The sequence below is a fragment of the Plectropomus leopardus genome, chromosome 15 (genome assembly GCF_008729295.1).
Source record: "Plectropomus leopardus isolate mb chromosome 15, YSFRI_Pleo_2.0, whole genome shotgun sequence".
In the NCBI taxonomy this organism is placed as follows: Eukaryota; Metazoa; Chordata; class Actinopteri; order Perciformes; family Serranidae; genus Plectropomus; species Plectropomus leopardus.
The window spans coordinates 15,160,500-15,184,426 of record NC_056477.1 but is presented as its reverse complement, the minus strand read 5'-3'; the positions used below and the strand labels follow the sequence as shown (position 1 = coordinate 15,184,426).

The following is a 23,927-nucleotide window of genomic DNA, read 5'->3' as shown; positions in this document are numbered from 1 at the left end:
CAAAAAAAAAACCTCTGACTTTCCCATACTCATGCAACAAAGGTGCAGAGATTTCTTAATATGATAGACCCTGATTTTTTTGAAAACTTTATTTTCTGATTTTCAAGTTATTAAACAGATATACAGAGTTCACAAACAACCACACCACAGAACATAAGTAATACTAATAGCCCCCCTTCTGAGGCTCAGGAATAGAGGAGGGGAAGCAAGTGATTCAATAAAAAACATTTTAAACAGTAATTAATAAGAGACAGAATAAACACTTTTTTTTTTAAAGGCCAAACATATAATGGAGAAAAAAATCAAAGATTTACATGATTCCATTGACATTTTGATAACAGGGAAGTTTGTCCTTATTAGGTCATGGGTTTTGGGGTTTTTTTTTGTTAGTTTCTTTTTGTTGGGGTTTTTTCAAGTCAAGTAAAAAAAAAAGAAAACTTGCACCCCTCCCCAAAAGGTGCAAACGTTACCCTTTTTGAATAGGAGAAAAGGAAGATTAAGTGGCATTTATACTATTCTGTATATTCCATTTCTGACTCTAACAACTGAAGATGGCTTGTTTTAATTTTTAATTTTTGAAATGAAAATCAAGTGTTTTTGTTTTTCCATTTCTGATTCTGAAAATTCAAAGGCAAAAAAGTACACTGACCCCAATGTTTAATACAAACTGATTACAGACAACAATTTGCACTAGTGATGTAACCACATGTGATAATTATAGATGACAACGACTGTTACTGATTTTTTTTTAAGGAATTTCTGACAATTTGGGTCCTATCTCACGAGGATGTGAAATTGCCCCTGACCCAGGGATTTGACAACAGATCATTTTCGTCCCGCCCACCTCACCATCCGTTGATCCAATTGGTTGTTTTGTCTGCCAATCGAAGTCACAAAGGTGTTGTTCAGCAGCGCTTGACAGGTATGATGTCGCCAACAAGGGGCCCACGGCGACCGATAACAACCGACGGTCAGCTTTGTTCCGTGTGTAGTTTTTAGAGTTAAATGGGATGACATGCTGCTTCGGTTTGAGCACAACGTTTCCCGTGACAGCTGCACCGGACGGCGGAGGACTGGAGCCCATGGATGTAGCTTAGCAGCCTGCTAGCTAACCACTGAGAAAGGTAGCCATTGTTTGAGTTGTTGGCTAACATGGCAACGAAAGCTAACATTAGCTGCGTCGGCTAGACGGAATTTAGTACCTTGTTAATGCAGACGATACTGGTAAGTTGAGCAGTCGTCAGTAATGAAATACCAACGTCAGTCTTGAATTGTGAAACTGGGAGGTATAAATACTGCGTTTGCGACCTTTCTCTGCTAGCGTTAGCTGCTGGAAGTGTATTGAGGAGACCCCATTCATCTCGGTTGTCAGGCGTCTAGTAGCTAGCTAACGTAGTTTATTTGTCTTCAGCGACCTGGCCTATAGCTTCTGCTGTGGTGGTGCGGTCAACCACTGTTTTGTTAAAAGCTAAATCATGCCAAATAAAATCATAACTTAAAAACCTGGACGACGCTGAAGTTGGTTTTCGATTGATAGCTTCTGATGCAGAAGCATCACCTCCTACTGAGGTGAAAGCATGTTAGACGTTTTAAGTAAAACCTAAGCGTAGTCTGAACTTAACTTTTAAAACTGTGAAACCTTCATTCTCTTTGTGAAAATGCAAAAAGGGGGATTTTACTGCGTTTTATACGGCTAGACCACATAGATCCAGGTCCACTAAAACCACTATACACAGAGGAGTTAAATCTGGACTAGATTATTCCACACAGGCGAAACACGATTTAAAATACGATTTCAGATTTGCGAAACCTTGTTTCTACATGTAAGATTGCAAAGAAAAAAATGGGGGGAGATTTCACTGCGTTTTCCCCATTAAGACCACAGTGAACCATGTGTCTTCAAACCCCCTTCTTAGAAGAGTCAAATCTCGACTAGATTATCCCAACCAGGCTAAATTTTATTTCAGGTACAGTTTCAGATTTGTGAAACATACAGTATATTCAATGTGTGACAATGCAAAAAGGACGAAATAGAAAAAAGTGTAACCAATCAAAATTAATGTTTTATATAGTCTTTCTATATCTATATTCTGGTCTCTCTAGGATAATCTAGTCCAGATCTGACCCATCCAAGTGTAGCGGTTTTTGATCAGGACCTGGTCCAATGTCCAGCTTCTTCCCCAGGCTGTGAGACTCCTCAGCTCCTCCTTCGACGCCAAAAAGATGTAGCAGGATTTAGGATCAACTTGATTTTCATTTCTTCTTAAACCACGTGTAAGAAAAACGACAATAAATCTACCTTTTACCTTATTTAGATATAAAAACGCAGTAAAATCTCCCTTTGTTGCATTTTCACAAATAGAGGAAAGGTTTCAGACTACGCCTAGGCTCTATTTAAAATGTCTCAACACGCTTTCACCACAATATGAGGTGCAAAAAGCCGAAAATCTGTCATTAGGCATTTCGTTCCCCTTAACTCTCCCCTTAACTTCTGAATCGGAAGCTAACTTCAGCGTTGTAAAAACTAACCGTTTCCTCAGACATTGGCCTGCTAATGACCGCGTGAATGGTTACACCTCAGGCATCCTGTACTAACACCATGAAGCCATCATTATGAGAGACGGGTTATCTTTAGTTTTTGGCATCAGTTGTTACTTGAGCTCCTGTCAGACCCCCAGTAACATTCCCAGTAAAATGGAAGATCTTAATTTAAAGGGCCATTGTGTAATATGTGCTCCGGACAGCAACTGGTAGACAACTTCACTCCAAAACAAAAAGGGAAAATATAATAGCAGTATATTAGTCTATTCTGTCCTAAACCAAAGTGTTGCGGGTTACATGGCATACCGTTATATTAGATGTTGAATTCAGCTTCTTCTTTTTTTCAGAATAAGTGATCATCATTGGACTAACCTGTCTTTTATGCATATTAAATTTTGTAAGATGTTGGTTAGAATGATGTGATTGGTCAAAGGCTATGGTCAGGCACAGGACACCTCATACCACTGATGGGTTTATGTAACACACCTGATACTCTTGAATTTTGGCCAGGGCCTTAAATGCTGCACTGAATTTTTTATAATAGGGTTGCATGTGTCTGTTGCCACTGATACATGCCTTTGCTTCAAAACAATTACTCTGAAATGTAAAAATGCCACAAGACAGTATTACAAACATTAGAATAAAAAAATCAAAAAAATGAGCATATTTTTGTGTGTTTCCACTGGTCCATCCTGCATATCTAAATGGTTATGTTGGTCATTATGTGAATGTCCAAAACAGTTGTGCAGTGTTACTCATTTAAAATTTGTGGCCCAACGCAATAGAATTTTCCCCACCAAAAGACATCTAACTCTGCACAAAAATACAGTTGAATGCATGAATTGATTGAAAAGTCTGTACAAATGCATGTGCACCCATGTGCAATCGACTGGACTTCGCTATCAGAGGTTATGTTTTGAATGCTGTAGGGAAAACAGCTGATTTAAAAGTGTCAGATTTCAGAGCCCACACATCTCATGCAGTGTTTTTGTTTCTGCTTACAGCTGTGGTGTCCTGCATGATGTGTGACGGTCGCGAGGATAGTAAGCAGTGCCTGCCCCCCTCTTACTCATTTTGGGCCAGCCCCCCCATTTAACCATATCCCTGAAGTCTCTCTGCCAATCTGCCAAGATGACCGACAGGAAGGAGCCACCCTTCTTTAATGACGACAGTGTGGGAGCTTTTCACTATAAGCTCCCCTTCTATGACACTATGGAGCTCTTCATTGAGACCCTGACTGGGACTTGTTTTGAGCTGCGTGTGCTGCCCTTTGAGGCTGTCATTTCAGTCAAGGCAAAGATCCAGAGGCTGGAAGGTATGAAGCACGCAAATGTGTTGTTTGCATGTTTTAGTTTGTTGCTAAAAGATGTCCATACTTCATATGTTAGGATCATAGAAAGAGAGTAGAACAGACATTCCCATTAAAATTAACATAGCATGGTGAGAGCAGCTGTCATTTTTATGCCTACCATTGCCACTGCAAGCATCTTTGAGAGCTAACTTCCATATAAACTCCCATACAAACAAACTAAATACGGGCAAGTCAAGAACTCAGTACTTTATAGTAATGACCAAACAAGCAGTGGAGTGGTAGTGCGAAGCATGGAGAGGCGTATTTTGTGCACTATCTTTGTTGCTGTACTGCTAGAGAGACATTTAGGATCCCTGAATTTGTTACAGCATTACCTGTTAAGAAAAGTTTTTTTTTTCTCAAGGTTATTTACAAGTACAAGGGAAATCAGACAGCACAACAATAGTTTGCACCTTATGCAGCCGATCAAGCTCTTTTAAAAAAATTAGAAAGAAAACAAAACGAGCAAACAAAAAAAAACAGAACAAGCAGCCAACAAAAGCAAAAAAGCAACACCAGCACCTACAAAAAATACAAACCAACAACAAACAAATAGATTGATACAATGTGGTAACTATTTCATCTGTTGTTTTTAGGACATGGTTGCTAAGAGGGATGACCATGTTGAGTCATACACATCTACTGAGCCTATATTCATATAAATATTTTTTTCAAGTCTTTTCAAGTCAAGTCTAAGCTATTTTCAACATTGCATCAGTCCAGTCTTAAATGTGTGGAGCACTGCTGTCGCTCCATTTACACAAAATCAAGAAAAGTAATTTGTACTAGTGCTTTTTTCCCGTCTCCCTCTGCCTCTCAACTGTCCACTGAGCAGTGGCTCTTGCTTGTTCTTCTGAGACAGCTACAGAAATGTCACATCATGTTTCACCAATATGCAATCGGGGGCATCCAAAGTAACCGGGAAATATGGTATATTTTAAAAGCAACTGATTGCTTATCTGAAAATAAGTACTAAATACAAACATGCCAAAGTTCTCAAGTAAGTGTGACACACTTTACAGCCCACCTGGGTGTGTTGTCTCTACAACAGCTTTCACCAATCAGCATTTCCTTTTGTACTAGCCAAATGATCACACTGAATAGTTCAGTTTCCTTTCTACTTAGTCTGTTTCTACGGTCAGAATATTGCATGGATTGAGCCAGCAAGCTGCATCAGTTACTTGATGGATTGGTAAAATGAGCGTTACAGGTATGGCTTATCTGGAATAGTGTTTATTTGTATTCTATCATTTGTTTGGCCATTTGTGTGGTCTTGTCAGTCTCCTGGGCGGTGCCATTCAAATTATTTGTTGATTGTTGTGTTGACTTGAATCTGTAATCTTAACCACACTAAATGTACTGTAACTAGGTGGGCAATGCATAGATACCAAAAAAGTGCATGGTTTCACTCTAATTTTACAGCCCTTAGACTTATTGTCACAATAAACCATAATCAGTTTTATTTATTTTATTTACTCATTTATTATTTGTTTGTCATTTACAGTAATGGCCTGGAGTCAATCAGTGTTTAGTCTGGCTGTCAGCTTTTTATGAAATTCAAACAATTATCTGATGTCTAGCCATATCAGTCTGTCCAAATCTAAAATTCAGTGTATGATCACCACATGCTGTGCCACTTTTTTCAGCACTATATGCCTATAAAATGGGCTGTCACTCTCTGGCCTATTGCATGCACGGCTGTTGTTGTTCTTGTTTATGCAAAGTCGTCTAAACTTATGAGAAAAGGTCAAGCTGTTTGCTGACTTTGTAAAGTGCAACTGCCTTTGTAATAATACTTCAACAAATCTGTGGATCTTCCTGATGGCCTGACCCTCAAATACGGCAGTGGAGGCAGCATGAATGAACACAGCAAAGTGCGTTCTTCAGCGTAGTTTAGGGTTAGGCTATGTGGGTTGTGTTAATTTGAATTATCTGTTAGTTCTCATTTATTTTGACCTTGGCTGTCCTGAGATGACCTTTCACAGCTACATTTTTTGCTTCAGTTTTTGGTCAGAAAGGCCTCTCAGTGCTCTTTGTGTGTGAGGAGGTGTATCAGCCAAGCCAAGTGTGTTTGTGATGGAGCAAACTACTCTGCAAAGATCACTGCTCACTCACTAACACTGGCCCACCTCCAGCTCAGGGTCAGCGAGTTCACTCGTTGTGGGCATGGGGAGCTTCCTGACTATGCATCTCATTTCAAGGAGTAGCTCTAGTGAGCCTTTGTATTCATTATGCTGTCATCCCTCAACTGGAGTCTTATTACTTTGGTCTTATTTGCAGTAATATTAAAGACAATGTAGACATGTAGTCCAATCTGTGTCATGCATTTGACAGTTTTATATGTAAGATAAGCTGTGTTGTGGTGAGGTAACAAGTTGTTTTTTTTTTTTTTTTAATGTACACTATTTTTTATTATCAACGCATCTGTTCTGTGATTTGCACCCATTTTTAGCAATGACATACTTCTGGCTTTAGGGGGCAGGCATGAATCATCTTTAGTGGTGTATAGGTGCTTCTCTTGGCAGCATTCCCATCTTGCCTGTCTGTCTGTCAGATTAGTGAACTTAGTCTATGAAATATGAACAGGTCCGTGTCAACTTTGCTTGTTTTCTCTCCCATCCTCTCTCTCTGACTGTCTATAAAGGTATCCCTGTTGCCCAGCAACACCTTATCTGGAACAATCTGGAGCTGGATGATGAACATTGTCTACATGACTATGGGTAAATCTATTCCTGCAGACCCCCTCTGTCCTTTAGAGCACTGACACTGAAGCAAAATCACACAGACAAGGCTTGTCGGGCCAATTATTAGCAATATGTTTGAAAACACCCTGTGTACGTTTAGAGTCATTTGCATATGCACTTAAAAAGCCCTCCTGCTGCGGTGGTGAGTCAGTCTTCACTTCAGCATATCGTAAATGAGCCAGAGATGTAGAGTCGGATGAGACAAGTGACATACTGGTCATATTTAGAGAGCTTGCCTCTCCACTCTTGTCAGTTTATGAGATGCAGACCTCACCCTCCAGTGCTCCGCTAGCTGCAGATGGTGGTATTGTTATGAATGCTTGTCACTTAATTTTCCACATGAACAGCCTCTGGTGAGATGTTGCTTGGCTCGCCTATCACACTGCAGCATGAATTTGAAGTTTTAGAAGCAGAAGGGTAGAGCGGGCAATGAAACATCTGCTCATCAGAAACAAATGTTCCAGTGGAGTTCCCAGTCGTGCACTTCCGTTCATCTGGAAATCATCCCGACCCTTGGAGTGCTGTTTACTTTATCTCAGAGCATCCTCCTTCTGCCTCAGAAGTAAAGCATTTTACTCTAAATGTAAATATGTTGCATAATTTTATTTCCTTCTCTCCTATTACAATTACACACAATTACACTCTGGGAAATGAAAAACAATACTCCTGAAGGGAAAATTCACCATGTTTTATTTGGATGCTTAGTCAGCGTTGATGGGAAATGTGGTTGATTAAAGCAATAAATTCCTCAATACGTGCTGTGTTGAGTGGGAAAACTGTGTTCTGTAAACATATCCATAACGACAGTGCCTACGTGTACCAGTATGCATTCACGTGAGACTCTGATGCCAAAACAAAACACAAGCAAGGAAAAACATTACCAAAACATGGCGTTAGGTGACATAAGTACTCACTCATTGGTCATCTGCTCTCTTGGCCCTGCTGGTCCTGTTTGTCTTTTCAAGTTTATCTTGGGTATCCAGAAATTTTGCATTTTTTAGGATAGAAAAGAAATGGCCTGCCTTACTCTGCCTCTGATTGGCTTTCCCTGACATTCTTACCCTAACCCTAACCAGTCTTTGTCATGCCTAAATCTAACCAATCCAACCATCCAAGGAAACATGTATTTGGCAGTCATTGGGAGAGCAGCACAGGTCATTCATTTCCTATTCTAGGAAGCACAAATTCCCAACCAGCACAACTCTGTTCACATCAGGAGTGAAACTTTAATGCTTTTCACTTTCAATTTTGGCGACGCATCTAACAAAAACTGACCACGCTGAAATTTTTAGTAGCAGAATGATTCCGTTTCAGGGCGATTTGAGCAAAAGCACCACCACTACATGTTTGCTTTCAATGGCTCAGGTTCTGGAGGGTCATTGCCAGCCGTATCCTCTTGCACAGCAGCCTGTCTCTCTCCACTACATTTCTCTGGCCGCATAATCTGGCTTGAATGATTACAGCTGATTATCAGTCAGCCAAAACACTTAAAAATACACTGTATCCTCATTGATAACATCCTTTGCACTTGTAATTTTTGGATGACACTTTAGCTGTTGGTAACATAGGTAGTTTGAAATGCAAGCAGAGAGAACTAATGGTGCCTAGAGCACACCTCTTGGATACCTAAAGGCAGAAAATCAGCCTGCTGTTCCTCTTTGCCTCCAAATACGTCATTGTGGCATCAAATGACGGCTTTGGATGCAGAAAGAACAACAGATTTTGCAGCTGCAAACTCAGATCTTTCAGGCAATGTAGCACACACTGAGGAATTTATTGCCTTTATGAACTCCATTTATTACCAAAACTTTTTGGACATCCACTTTAGAAGTTTACAAATTTCCCCTTGAACTTAACCTGTTATATTGCTCATCAGTCTGTTTTTGTTTGCAGCATTGCAGAGGGCTGCACTTTGAAACTGGTCCTAGCTATGAGGGGAGGCCCAATTAACACCAGGAGAGGTAAGACAAAGACCAAGGAACTGCATGTTCACATGACAGCAGCACATCTCTAGTTTTACATTATATTAAAATACAATTCCCTGACACATTAGGGAATTTAAATAAACTGTTTTCCTTTTTTAATCACATAGCCTCCTCTCTTCTTTTGTCAGTAACCATGGAGGATCCTATCAAAGAGGTGACTGACCTGATGGAGACCACAAAGGAGGAAGGCTGGGAGAAAAGTCTGACAAACAAGCAGGTTACGTTTGTGGTCTATCGTGAGGGTGACCAGCTAAATTTCTTCCGAGTGGTCGACAGGGGAGATGGCACCCTCACCCCTGTGTCCGAATCTCTGAGGTTGGAATATTAACATCATATCTTTGTTGTTTGTTATGACAATTATAATATCATTATATTTTTATCTATCCAAATACTGAAACTGCATATTATATACTAAAGCAGTAACATCAGAAATAAACCATTGCTTTGACTATTAATAATGGTGCAAAGAAAAAGAGAAACAAATGGGGAACAAACAAGATATGTATAATTATCTATTTACACAGCCAGTGTGGAGTTGAGTACTTAACATTGATTATTCAGTGGTAGTTGTGGCAGCTGAGCTCAGTTAGCTGGGCCATCGAAGAGACTGCCAACGGCTTTGTTGGATCACAATAAGGAAGTGTGTTTTTGCCTCATATTTTCCAGCGGTGGCTCGGTGTACAATGTGTGTGCAGAGGAGGAGGAGGATGGAGAGAGTTCTGCAGCTGCACAGCAAAGCCTCGAGAACTCCATTACCATGAACAAAATGAAGCTACTCAAAGCCAAGATGGAGGACATGAACCTCAACAAGAAGGTTGGAAGCTACTGGGATCACAGAAATTAAAGTTGTACTGCCTAGTGCATATGTGGTCTCCACACGATTCATTTTCATATTTCATATTCATGTCGATTCATTAATTTAAATGTAGACTTTTATTTTATCAGTAAAATAATAAAACCATAATACATCTAATACTGCCATCATATAGAATCCTGCTCGTCATAATCTTAGACTAAAGATGGTAGCCTGCGACTGTTTTGCATATTGCAGATGTACTGCGCCAAACACTAATTTGCATGTGATTGTAAGAGGATAGAGCTATTCATTACTTAAAACTGTACTGGCTCTTTAAAGATCTTTTATGCTTATAATAAATTTATACAAGCAGCTGAAATCAAGTGATGAGATAACCGCTGTGATTATTTTACAGAATGTGGGAAAAGTACTGAAAATGTAAAATGAGAGGGTGCTGTTGTGTAAGATGACTGTCTCTGTCTGTGTCCTCCAGCCGAAGAAGTCAGCTAAGGTGAAACCGCGGCCCCCTGTCAGCTCACATCCCTGCGGTGGCTCTCTAGGACCCTCCAGCACACGACACCATCACCGCCTCTTTCGTTCGCTCCCCCAGATGAACCAGCCTTGGCAGTCAAATGCACAACTACCTCCAATCGCAGACCATGAATCCATACACCCTTCTCCGCCCTCCGCTGCTGCAACCTCAGCCCACTTTTCTATCCCTAGAAGACCTCCTCCCTCTTTCTCCTCACCATCTTGTTATATGCTTCAGGAGGAGGAGCCATGGGAGACATGCCCACCATTTGCAAAGATCCGGCCCCCTCCCAAAGTGTCCCGGTTGGACATTGGCAGCAGCAGGTTGATGAGGGACTGTGTGTACCCTCAGCTACCTCCGCTGTGTATCAGGGGGCCACCTGAAGCCACCTTTGACCCAGCTGAGCCTGCAGGGGAGGCAGTCGGGCTGGGTTTGTTAGAGGAAGCTGCTGGGCTGGTGATGCCAGCACAACCTGGAGCTCCATTTGGGGAATTGTTAGACCCTCTGAGTCTGGATGTGTCCACCCCGCCAGAAGGAGGTCGTCGTCCTCAGCACCAGATGCCGCTCTCCCCCTCCCCGCTCAGCACCTGGACACTTGGGACAAGTGATAATTTCACCAGCAGGGGTGATAGAACACAGCTTGGCACGCCATATCATATCAGCCCCCCCTCTCCATTACCTGTCTCCACCTCACCCTCCACTTCTACCAGACCGCTGCCTCAGACGTTCGATTCCGCCCTGTCCTGTTTACAGCCCAGCCTTCAAGCACAATCCTCAGCACAAGTGAAGCCAGGCAGCACATCCCCTCACCCCTCCACCACCTCGTCAACTCATCCGCCACGCCTTCGTGGTGTTAAAGTGGAGTCACCTGGCAAGAGGCCAGAGCTTATCTCCAAGAGGGAAGCAAGAGGCATCACTAAGATGGCCAACCAAGCCTGTAAGGAGCCGCTGGGGTCCCTGAACAACTCTGAACTTTTGGCTTCTCTCTCCACAAGGGCTCCAGACAGCAGGGATGGTCTTGGAGAGAGCCTGGGACTCGCATTGGCATTGCCCCCCGCCACTGCCTCAGGACCGGGCAGCCAAGGCTCCAGGCTGCCATCCATCCCAACTAACAGGCCCCTTCAGGGTGATCTGATAAGACAAATGTCACCGTTACACCGAGCAGCAGCCTCTTACATGGTGAGTACAGAGAGACAGTGTTTGCTGCTCAGATTGGACTTGTGGAGCCGTATCTTTATCTCACATAAACCGAATTATTCAAAATAACATGATAAGATCTCAGTCAGGTTGATCACAATGATTCAGACGTCTGTTATTTTCTAGCAGATGAAATATATTAAAAACTGCATACATTGTTCTGATAAGTACAACAAATTTTCTTAAGCATTAACTGATCAAACACTGAGAGAATTGTCTTTCATGATATCATGATATGAGCTTTGCCACCAGATGGGGTGATAATAGTATCTTCCACCCAGGAGCAAAACACACAATATAAAGATGATAAAGCAAATTCCTACATATTGCTTCTCATCTGACACAGCTCGGGCTGCACATGTGATCGATGTATTCTCAAAATCGCAATATGGCCAAGGGCAATATACAAATTGCAGTATCTACAATATTTTTGACAAAAGTAAAATGTGTCAAAACATGTCATTATAAATGAAGCATTGTGGTGCTGCAAAGATGCCCTGGGAACATGCTTGTTTGGTAAAAACCCCAGAAAAAACTTCATCATCACCATTGTTAAATATATTTTTTCAGTGAATGTGAAACACAGATATTACCATTCCCACTAAAATTGCGGCTCATTGCTATTTTTTTGACTGTGATTGCAATATACGATTTTCTTCGCATGCCCTGCAGCCTATTTGTTGCATGTGGATGCAAGACAAAATATCAGTGTGAATGGACTGCAGTTGTTTTTTTGATTTGCTCTAACAATATTTTATATTGTTGTTTTCTCAGGCCACCAACAGTCTTGCATCAGCTGGGGGAATCATGACATCATTTGGGAGAATAGGTAAGGGAGACGGACAAACACCTTTTATGTTTTCATGAAAGAACTAGCGTACAAAGAAAGTGTTGCATTGTGGTGGTGGGATTGCACATTTGAATTGTGTGACTTTCCAGCCATCTGTTGTGCCAGAGTGCACTGTAGCCAAACGGTTCTGAACTAAGATGCAGTTCTTGAGAGGCGCAGTTGCATACAGAGAGGATGTTGCTGTGTGAAAGTCTTCAGTGCATGTTGTGTGAGGGCTACAACAAAGCACCGCAAGGGTTTTAAATATTCATTATTGCTTCAACTGCAGAAGTAGCACAAACAACATAAGGTGCCAAGCCTACACACAAGCACACTGACTTATTTATGTCGACTACTGATATGCTCCGATTATCTACAGGGGATATGGATAAATACAGTACATCAGGCACTGAGTGAAGTTGCTATTTTCCTGTATTACTGGACATTTGTTATAGTGGGTCCCACAGGTGAGAATTGATTGATGGTTTTCAAAGAATTGACTGCAAACAGCATTCAACAACCAAACTAATGACTTCACATGAATTACCTAAAAGTCAGCCTTTGAACTGCATTTTCACACAGAGTTGTGAAAGGAGTAAGTCATAAATAAATAAATGACAGGCTAGAAATTATTTTAGTTTTTGAGTGGGCTTCCAAAATGAATTCCATCTATCAGAGGCACAAAGTATGCTGACTCTGGTGTTCACACCTCCAAGAGTCTTTAAAAAAGATTAATTTAGTCCTCAGAAGATTAATTTTAGAGACACCCTTGGCAGTAATTAAAGCTTCTGGTCTTTTTGGAGATGCCTTTACCGGCTTTATACACCTACACTTGAGGATTTTTTCATTCTTCCATGTAGGTATCTGCTAGTGCTGTCAGGATATTTGGAAATTCTTGGAAAGCTTTCTAAATATATCTATCAGCAGAGCTGGAATCTAGACTCTGAAGAGGCCACTCACGGACAGCCTGACTTGAATCCACTCTCTTATTGTCTTGACTATGCTGTTGTTGTTGTGCTGAAAGTAAGTCATCCCTCAACTGTGAGATTGTGCTTGCTCTCGAATATTCTGTTTACCGAGTGTCTGTCTAAATTTGACATCATTTGTGGTTTCATCACTCAGGATATGTTTTACTGCCTTACTGCTTTACCATACGGATGTCTTGACCAGTTTCAAACTGTGGGTTAAGGAGCATTTGGCATTCACGATACCAGACCAAAGAGTCTTTTCCCTCATTCTTTGAGTTGCAGCTTTAGAAGTCATTTTGGTGACTTCTCTAGGATAAGCAAAAAAAAAAAAAGAAATGCATGTGAACTCAGTCTGTTCACAACAGTCTGATTGCACACAGTATATAAATAAGACATTTCTGTATTTTGTTTTTGTTGCTAAAAACAGCTTCTCACTAGGGTACTCATGATGCTGGAATATCTAACATCAATACAATATCTTGAAAAACTTTGATATTTCATACAACAGGAAATTGACATTGAGTGCATAGAATCTTTAGTTTTAATTTAAAGTTAATATATTCAGGCTATAACATCACAGCAATGACTTTTCTTTTCTTGTTTAGTAGAAGAGAAAAGCAGAATGACTGTAGTGAACATTGACAACAGAAGAGAGTGACACACAACTGGTGCTGGTGTATTGATACTTCAGAAAAAGATTATCGAAACCGTTTCAAATATTCAGTATCAATATGTAGCGAAAAATCAATAATTTTGACAACACTAAGTCTCACTTTGTTGTCATTAAGGAATATATAGTTAACATATGAATGTTTCTTAACTGCGCTGCAAAATCTAGTCGGTAACGCTTAATTTTACAAGATGTAATTTCCTAATAATTTCCCAAAGGTTTCCTGGAAGTAATTTTGTTTTGTTTTTTTACTAATTGCAGGGGAATTGGAGACTGTTCAGTTTGATGGAGTTTCCAAAAGTAATGAGGAGTTATTATTTATTCAGGTTTAAGTGGAGCTATTTCAAGGAAAAAGTTTTTCCTAGATTAATAAATGCCTCGCAGTTCTTTCAAGTAAAATTCCTTTAAAATTAGTAGGAATGTCCAGACCTGTAAAGGAAACCGTAGTTTGATTGCTCTGCAATGCAGATCTATTGTTCGTAGATATCCGTTATGCCTTAGGCACAACAGCTTTGACAAGCATCTCATTTTGCTTCATTAAAATATTTGAAGATTTCCTCTGTCATCAGTGACTGAACAACAGAGCAACACAAACAAAACACAGTCAGGAGCTGAAGAATGACGATGTTAACACTGACAGCAGTTGACACAAGCTGAGGTACATTTAAGTTACAAAAAAAGGCACCCTTGATTCTCCCAGTGCACCATGTCGCTACAATGCTGCTGAGCACACGTCAGATCCTCCATATCAAATGAGTCTGATCAGGATTGGGAGCAAAGAAAACTTGATTGGGGCAACCCTTAACCAAATGGTAATCAAATTCAAGTTAGGTCTACTAAACAAAAGAATTTGGGAAATGTGCTTGGTTCTGAATGTTTGAACCCACTGTACGTCTGTGTGGCAGCAGATTAAAGTGCACAAAACAAATAAAAATCCAATCCCACGCCCAGCTGCTTGACAGCAAGCTTCCTCTACCTTCATCACAGAGCTGTCAGTTTTATCTGTATGTTCCCGTATCCCCACGGCTCACAAACCCTGCCGAGCTGCATGCTTCTGCAGACACGATTATCACGGGTAGAAGCTGACATAAACCGGTGTTCCCTGACTTAGGAAATGAACAGTTTGTTTTATGACATTTTCTCCTGAAATTGCAACAACGTAATGGTTCAAGTGGCAAAGCCTGAAAATGTCTTGAAACCTCTTTCAAACAATTAATTGCATCATTTCAAGTACAGCATTGTCACAACGGCATTCACTGCTGTTTACATCCAGTTTAGATGACTACGGTCTAATCTTGCTACATCACAAACCTTGAAATGAATTGTCAGAACTAACCACGAAGCACAAGATAAAAAGACATGAATGTGACAGTGTGTTTTTGAGGGATTATTTCCTGGCAGTTTTATTCCTGTGGGTATCAGGTGACAGACATTAAGCAGACATACTGCATGATATGAAAGCATCTCCTTGTGCTCAATAAAATGGCAATAAGATAAAGGAATATAGACAAAATACAGAAAAATGGTGAAGCCTGACAGGTTTTCTGAAATGTACAGTGAGACTTTAAAGCATATTGCATTTTTGGCCACACTCCAGTGTGCGATTTCACAGCAGGTGTTTTGCCTTTGACATCTGATGAAAACGGCTGCTTTGACATCATTGCAGGGGTTTGGTAAGACGTACAACATGCCTGAAAGTACTGAATAGTGCAATTTTCCTCCTCTCAGTGATTCTGTGTTGAACTAACCTTTAATGGCTTCATGATTACTGGGGTGGATCAAGCTTGAGCAAATTTGTCTTAAATGTTAAAGACAGCACAAATCAAAGAAAAGGTTGTAAAATGTTCCCAAATTCTCTGATTATGCTGTGTGCAGACATCAGGGGTACTTTAAATGGTAACATTTACAGAGGAGTGCCAAGCTACCTGACTGGGCTGTGTGTGGATTAATGCAAACCTTTCCACCATGCCATCATTTACTCCCCACAGGCATCTGTAAAGTAAATAATAAAAAGAGTTTCCTCTATTCGCAGGCACTCACACATACCACCTACCTCCAGTCAAAGCTCCCACAGGCAGCAAGAAGAAGAGCTCAAAGCACTGCTTCCTCTGTGGCAAGAAGACTGGTCTGGCCACCAGCTACGAGTGCAGGTACAAGCGCCTCCAGCATTTCCACCTGCACTCACTCACCCACTCGCTGCCTGACTCTAAATCAAATCTTCCCCTATTTGTCATTCTTGTCTTCGAAGCCGCCGTTTTAGTAGAAAGTGGTCTTTTCCTAGTTCATTTTGTCTCACAGCCATCTCTCCAGTGAAAACATGTCTCTGTTCGCTGCTTGTTCTGCCACAAGTTATTAGCATTATCAAAGTTTCTCCCCACGACATCAATCTGGATCACTTCACTCTCTCGGGGCTTGTCCGGCGTTCATCCTTAGTCTGATGCAACAGTTTGTAAGGAAAAACTCCCGACAGTGTTCAAAAGACTAAGTGATGCTACAGTGATTAAATGAGCACTGTAATTTATTCAATATTAGCACTCATAAATGAACTGAGTTACAGAAAGTAAATGGTACTAAGAGTTTTGCTCTTTTTGCTAATGGACTAATATGCATAGAGAAATTAAAGCCCACAAAGGAGGCTTTCAGTCTTAAGAAATCTTCTATGGAGCAGTTAGAATAAGGAGGGAGTAATGTGACTGCAAAACATTCAGTTTTTCCATCAGCAAAGATCAGCCGCTCAATTAGCAAAGAATATTCTGTAAATGAACAAAGGATTGTTTCTAGGGCTGCCAAATCAAAGTCAGAAATTCATATCATCAGCCAGAGAAATAAAGTAGTTGGGTTTTTTTTGTTTGTTTTGTTTTTTTGTCTGTCAGTGTGCTGTTACATCTGGGGATGCTGCAGAGTGAGCGCTCCTCACTTTCACGCTTTTCTCCAGTAGGGTTGGCTACCGAACTCTGCATTTTCATGTGTATCATCCGAATTACAGTGGCCCCACAGAGCACAGCGTCACGTTAAATCCAACTGTTCCAAATGTCGGTACCTGAGAACACATCTGGGTGAGAATGCCAGACTTAGACAATAGGTGGAAGTGCCGCAAAGTGCCCCAATCGCTCCGAAACTGGCATTATAGCTCTGCTGAACAGCGACGTCAAACTTCAGACAGGATGTGGAATTGCCCCGAAGTAGGGCGAAGGCAGCCACATAGCTCTGCAACGGCTACGTCATCTTCCCAGCAAGCCAAAAATATCGCTGCAGCACTGATCTGCTGCGATATTTTCTTCATCTGCTGTATTTTCTTTTCTTTATAATTTAGTAATAGCCTAGTATCCCTGCTAGACGAGCAGACACACACACAAGCAGACTGACACAGACAGAAGATTAGCTCAGTGATTAAAAAAGAACAGAGGAGCACAGCTGCATTTTATTCTATTATTTCGTCCCTGCAGTTTGTTCAAAAAGTACATTTTTGTAATGACAAATAAAGTAAAGTCCTGAAAAAAGGGTACTATTGGGTACCAATACCTCATTCCAGATATCAGTTCAAATGTGAACAGTACCCAAACCTACTCGCTGTTACTAGCAGCTGAGTACTAAAGTTCTATATGGGAAGAAAAGCAATGATCTAAATTATCATATTAAATTTCCAAATCCAATTTGACTTACATACTTCTGAGTCTGAGAATAGTTTTCTGTAACTTTGCATACATACCAAAATATGTGTTTATTGTAATCTTTCAGGTGTGGTCACAATTTCTGTGCCACCCACCGCTATGCTGAGACGCATGACTGCACGTACGACTACAAAAGTGCCGGACGGAGATTTCTGCAAGAGACCAACCCTCTCATCAGTGCGCCCAAGCTGCCTAAGATCTAGATATTACGACCCTTGCCTCTAACAAGGGGACAGCCTGACGAACTACAGGTTAGACCGACTGAACGAAAGAGATTCTGCATAGTTTTTAGCAGAAAGAAGGAACTTATTCACCACTGTGTGCTTTTTTTTATCAGCCAAGTTTGCTTAAATTTAAATAAAATATTCTGTAAAGCCAAGTGTGAACAAGCAGGAGTAGACTGAAATTGCAAAGAACTAATTATCACTTCTTGACAATGTGAAGATGTTTATCCTTTTTATCTTTTACCTTGTGCTTTTTCCATCGTGTTAAAACAAAAAAAAAACAAAAAACTGTGCTTGTATGTAGGTAGTTTTTGCTAAATATATCTGCTGCACGTTCAGACATATCTATTTTTAGTTTTGTCAGCCTTTTTTTTTTTTTTTATGAGATAGGACCGCTGATGACTTTTCATTCGACAAGTCTTTGACAGATGCACTTTAGAACTATCATATTTATACATTTGACTTTCCTTATCGTCGGGGAGAGGACACTTAAATTTCTGTGTTTGTCTTATGAAGTGCTTATGTTGTCGTCATACAGATTTTTTATATTCTTCACCTCTAAATGTCTTTCTTACATGGGCACATGCTTACCGACATCACTAATGAAATCTTTCTGAAAAAGAGAACATTTCACCCACTTATTGATGAAATACTTAATATTTATTAATGAATATTTAAATACAAGGTTGGTTTTGAAATAGCAAGTATGCAATGTGTGTAGGTGTGAATGTCAGTTGTAATCTGTAATCCTATCAAGTAAACTGTATTAGGATTTGGGGGGGGACTTATGGTAGTTATGATGTGTCTACAAGTAAGGTGGTTGCCATAAAAAATCTTTTGTAAGTCTTTTTTATTGCTCAGCTGTTGCAAAATCTTTAAATGCTGTTATAGTCTCTACAGGGGTTTGATCTAATAAAGTTTCTTTCCATACATACTGAACAGCCCTGACTCCTGTGTGTTTAGCTCCAATACCTGTCTAATTATATTTCCAATTGACTGATTATTCTTCACAGATACAGATAGTCTATAATTTCTTTGCAGTGTCCTCAAGCATCGCTGTTTCGCTTCCTCATTATTTGCTCATTGAATGTTTGACCTGTCCTGCTGCTCGCCTTTAATACTTCTCCTCATATTGCTGTGAAGTGGATGAGAAACGGTTTGTGTTTGTTATCATGAACTAATTCTTGTCACATTAAGTACCCGTTCTCCTGACGCAGACCCTCGGCTAGTTCCTTAGCAACAAGCTGAAATTATCTTTTGCACCTGCTGAACATTAGACCCCACTCTCTGATTTCTAGCCAAAGTTAGGACAAACGCCTTGTTAGATCTTCCTTCATTAGCGCTGTGTCACCATCTCAGGGTAAGGTTGTAGTCTTAAGACTGGGCTACTGTCTGTGAATTTCTCTTTTTCAGCAGGTTTGTGTTGTAACAGGGTGTCAGCAGATCCTTAAAGTAATAGTGTGTAAAATGTAGAGGGTTAATGGCATCTAACAGTGAGGATAGCAGATTGCAACCAGCTGAAATTTCTCACGTGTGCCAAACGTGAACTCCTGGTTAGACTTCCTTCAGTGTTCACTGTTGAAGAAGTTTAAACCAGGAGATGAATTATCCTCAGAAGTTTCTTCCTCTTCAAATAAAACAGACCTGGTGTAAACCAGAAAAAAAAACCCCAAAAAAACTCTATTTACTTGTATATATTGCCTAAATTAGAAAAAGATGATTTGTCCATAAATCAGTCCTAGATTTGCTTAAAAATTATATGAGAAAGGTCTTAATAACATGAAATTTAAGTGTCTGATACCTTCATGCCCTGTATAAAGTGAAAGGATTACTTCAACCACCAAATGACCATTTTGAAAGCTGTTTTTTTTGCATGCCTCCATGGAAAATGGCTAACATATTGTTTTGTTGATTGATTGGGGACCATGTTTGACAACAGCAAAACTATATTAATACATCTGTTTACAAACTCTCACAACTTGTGCTAAAATCAGTCTCATTTACCTGGTCGTATGCACAGTGCTTCTGAAACACATGAATTTTCACTAAAACCTGGATATTTAAAACTGCACTGAAAGTAAAACTCATCTAAGCCCTTTTCAAAGCCAGACTCCAATACTAAGTTTTTTGGGAAAATGCATGTTTTTGGGAAGCGCTAAGCCTAAGGCTGGATGAATGACTCAGATTTACTGTATGGGTCATTTGAGAGTTCCTTAATGAATATTTTGATACAGTTTTGGTGTTTTCTGTAGAGGTGTGTGGGAAAAACATTTTTTTTTTATCTCAAATTAAAGGTAACAGAACTGATTAACTATAAAATTATTTTGTTGGTGAAATATTTCTTAAACACTCTATTTAAAAACAAAAAAAAACAAAACATCTGACTGAAAACAAAAGTGTAAATGGTCAAATCTTTCATTTGTAGTTCTGATACAACTGTCCACAGATGGACTGATCCCATAGTTCACATTTTAAAGTGCAATGTCTGCATATTAATACATTTGTCAGGGAAAGCACTTCAGAGCTGTAGTTTGCTCATACCCACAAATGCATAATGCAAATTAATCCTGGAAAGCGGAGTGCAGATAATGTAGCAATCAGTAAATATGAGAACACTTTGTGTTATCAAAAACATAAATATGTTGTCTGTCTTTGCCGGCAAGTCACTGAGCAGTAGAAAGGGTCAAATGAAAAGTGGAGGTGCTGCTCATTATACACTTTGCTTTCACTTTGGGTGCTGTTTCAGTGCAACAGACAAACCCCGACCTGAGTCACGTCTCAGTGTTTTTATCTTCACTTCCCTCCTTGTTGTCTGGCTTTGATCCAAGATAATTGGGCTTTGCAGCATATACCGCTGAAACACTGCTTAGTCTCTCCTGGTAGATAAATCCACTTCAGCATGGAGAGGAGCATCTTTTTAAAATGAGTAGTGAGTTTACAGGCATCTTCAGATTCATTTTAGAGAATACATCATGTTGCTTTTTATTTCAATCTCTTCAGTGCAGCAGCAAGAAGTACCATTTTTATTACGCTGATTTTCTGTCAATTCAAAAGCTTTTTTTCTGTATGTAGCACAGAAAATGTAGTGAATATACAAACAAAAAATATTGAATAATAAACACCTCAAATAAGCCTCAATGTACTGCGACACAGTTACCGTAATGTCACTCCTTGGTTTGTGGACTCCCGTTTTGGAGCCTTGCGTTTGGCATTTCAGCTGTCGTCACCATGGATATTTGGAGCCGGAGGAGAACTTACTAGGACAAGAGGTTGGACCAAGGGGTTGATCTGACACAAAGACTGTGCTGATGCCTCGTTGACAGACTCACTCCCCAAGCAGTTGTCATGAATGTTGAAATTAGCTAAAGAGATAATAGCTTTTTTTGCACCGGGCTGTAAACATGTTTATTTCTGCTGTAAAGTTGAGCATTTCAACACAGATGTCTATGGAGATTGACTTGCTTTTGGAGCCAGCCTCAAGTGCCCTTTGGGGAACTGCAGTTTTTTGCACTTCTGCGTTTGAGTTTTTTTTCATCCGGGGAGTTAACTGATTGCAAAACACCCGCATACCTGCTTAACATCAGCCTGTAGGCATTTTCACTGTGAGTATGTTAGCATGCTGGCATGAGCATTTAGTTCAAAGCCCTGCTGTGTGTGAGTACAGCCTCACAGTGCTACTGGCATGTCAGTGCATTGTTTGCTTTTGCCCACAAGATTACAGGGGCCTATTTTAGACATTATACCCAAATTTTTGACCTTTGCTATTTGAGGGTTACATAAAAAAGCCCATTATGGATGATTTCTGATGGTGCTCATGACTGTTACATGAGTGAATGAACGGGCAAGTGACATAAAATTGTGACTTTACTAATGCTGCACACAGAAAAATCCTGAGGACACAAATTTCTGTGCCACCTAAAAGTGAACACTGGTCTCAGTTGGGACACCCCAAAGTTCTGTAGGTCAACCACTGAGACGTCTCACCTGTGAAAGAGTTGCATTCAGTTTTCCAGTTTTTTTTTTGGCTCTGGAGGACTTTTGTGTAGCCCGATAAGTAAAGTAAGATGTTTCAGATTGATCTTGGAATCAGTGCTTTTTCAACAAAGCCTACCTATCAAAGGGGAGGCCTGGAGTTTGAGAGCTGTGGGTGTTTACAAGTGTGGGAAGGGGCATCAAGGGAAGTGTAGGATTCAGTGTTTTTGGAGCTTGACCGATTCAAGAAACAAAAAGTCAGAATATCTTGGCTTTTGCTGCATTACGTTTTTCCGTTCTTTTTTAAATATGTGTCTTGTGAGTCACCCAACTTTATGAAAGTGTGACACTAAATCCTCTCACTTTTTCAAGCCTGGATTCTTTTTATTTTCATATCACAGTGTACCTTTTGGAATATTTACAGGTTGTGTTTGAACATTTGATTTGGTTTCTTTCAGCTGTTTCTTCCAACGGTTCCTGTGCACTGTGTCATATAACAAACCGAATGCCTATTTTCTACTTTCTGTTTCAGGATTATTCAGCTTGCCACTTGCAGTTCTGCCAAGTTCTACAAGTCTATATTTTCCACAGACCAAAAAAACAATGCCTCTTTTACTTTTTTTAAACATGGATTTTAGAAGAAGGAATCCAGCTCAGTGAGGGTAGCAGAGGACTGAATACAAAACAGTGCTCAAAACTGGAAAGGATTTTTTTATTTAAAAAAAAAACATACATAGCTGGTTAATAATTACCAATTTCAGTATTCCCTTGGAGTAGTTGAACTGCAGGCTCTACCCGGGATTTTTACAGGTTCTTTTATGTGATTTCTGCCCTTTATATCCATAAAACAGCAGATTTGTAGTGTTGTAATCAGAATCTGCAGTCATAGTTAACTACTAGACTGTTTCATGATTTAAAAAGAACTCTGAACTCTGAAGTTCACATGCATTGGTAAAATGAGGAACAGTAATCACAAGTTGAAACTAACCCATCGCAATGTGACAAAAATACTCAGAAATTTGACAAACATCTGCTAATTTTACTGAATATGTGTTATTTTTATCAAGTATTTTTGGTATTTATTCCAAAGATATCTGCACTTTTTCTCTGGGAAGAAATCACAACCCATTACCACTCAACCGTGTGTGTTGTTCTGAATAATTTGTATTAAGCAAGTCATGCTGAGTCATATGTGACGAGAGCTGAAGGGATCAAAACAAGAGACAATCAAGTACTACCTGTCAGACAGGTTCACTGCACCAGGTAAGAAGCAGGAAAGACACACACCAAGAAAATCTTAACACTGAAAACAGGGTAATCTCTCACAAGATTGCTCCCTCTTATGGTCCCACATACTGACAGGAACTGACCTCCCCATTTGTGTTTCACCTACTACTCTCTTCTGTATCTTTTTTTTCTACTTCCCCATTCTTATGAACTCTATTTTGTACACTATATTGTACTTGGCGTATGCTTGCATGCAGCCAGTCCTTCCAGTTACTCTAACACACCCAGTGCAATCTGTTGTTGGTAAATTCTTGATGTTTGTTGGCCTTATTGCCAGGGCTGGGTACAGTCAAACTCTGTGTAAGTATCTCTCAGAAGCTGTTTCCCTCATTTTGTTTAAAGTAATATTTGGATTTCTAAAGTGCTGTAGCTGTAATTGTACTGAAAATGCTGTTTTGGTATCACCAAGACAGCTGTGTTTCACTTTCTTGCTTCTCTGCACATTCAACCCAAGCTCCATGCTAATCTCCCCGTGCCACGCAGCAAGACAGCCTGTATCTGTCTGACGCAGAGACACATGCATGACAATTTGGCAGACTCACTTCGGAGGTGCCCACTTTGTCCAGACAGAGCACAGAGGCCCCGTTGTCCCACCCCAAGGACGGAGTGGCGGACTGTGCATCAGTAATAAGCTTAAACACAATGACAGGTTTCACAGAGATAAAGCCAAGGCTTTGAGTCAACAGAGGATACATTCCCTCGTTTAATAAGTGAGCCTCTCCCAACATGCTGCACTGTCAGTGAGGAGCTCTTTGGTGTAGCCACAGTACACGGTTTGAGTCACTAGAGTCATACAATACACTGCAGGGTATTCATGATCTGGGATAACTACAGTTGTACCAGAATGCGTTAACACAGTCTCACTGGATTGGAGCTGGAGCTGTTTTCTATTAGCTAATAACAAATCAATCAAGTCTGAGCAAATGGGCTCTTTGAAAAACATGGGGGAAAAGTCAATCAGCAACTTGGTTTTATCCACAAATTGAAAAACAAAAAAAAAGTAGATTTAAAAAATAACAATAATTAAAAAAAAAAAAAGCTAATGTGAAATGTCTAAGGAGAAAAGGGCAGGGGAAAAACTATATTTATAATTATCATAATTACATATTTAAATTACATTACAGAATTATTATAATTTTAAGCACATTTGTAAATGTTCT

General features: G+C 40.1%; 1 protein-coding gene across 2 annotated transcripts; it reads left to right on the top strand.

Annotated features, from left to right (window-relative positions):
• The first annotated feature begins 909 nt into the window (after positions 1-909).
• Positions 910-17,856, top strand: zfand4 (zinc finger, AN1-type domain 4). Of its 2 annotated transcripts, none has more exons than XM_042502371.1 (10): positions 910-1,124; positions 3,546-3,856; positions 6,537-6,612; positions 8,530-8,597; positions 8,750-8,936; positions 9,288-9,435; positions 9,911-11,128; positions 11,921-11,975; positions 15,646-15,763; positions 17,352-17,856. In XM_042502371.1, the coding sequence occupies exons 2-10, from the start codon at positions 3,673-3,675 to the stop codon at positions 17,485-17,487; spliced, it is 2,190 nt and encodes a 729-aa protein (XP_042358305.1). In that variant the 5' UTR covers positions 910-1,124; positions 3,546-3,672; the 3' UTR covers positions 17,488-17,856. The 2 variants fall into 2 exon arrangements, with proteins under 2 accessions (XP_042358305.1, XP_042358306.1); XM_042502372.1 differs by lacking the exon at positions 910-1,124 and adding an exon at positions 1,135-1,224.
• Positions 17,857-23,927: the final 6,071 nt, after the last annotated feature.

What these genes read in the sequence shown, in the direction of transcription:
- zfand4 (XM_042502371.1), top strand. Translation starts at nt 3,673, where the DNA reads ATGACCGACAGGAAGGAGCCACCCTTCTTTAATGACGACAGTGTGGGA. An exon ending in AAAGATCCAGAGGCTGGAAG is followed by an intron (nt 3,857 to 6,536) that starts GTATGAAGCACG and finishes CTGTCTATAAAG; the next exon opens with GTATCCCTGTTGCCCAGCAA. An exon ending in GCCACCAGCTACGAGTGCAG is followed by an intron (nt 15,764 to 17,351) that starts GTACAAGCGCCT and finishes GTAATCTTTCAG; the next exon opens with GTGTGGTCACAATTTCTGTG.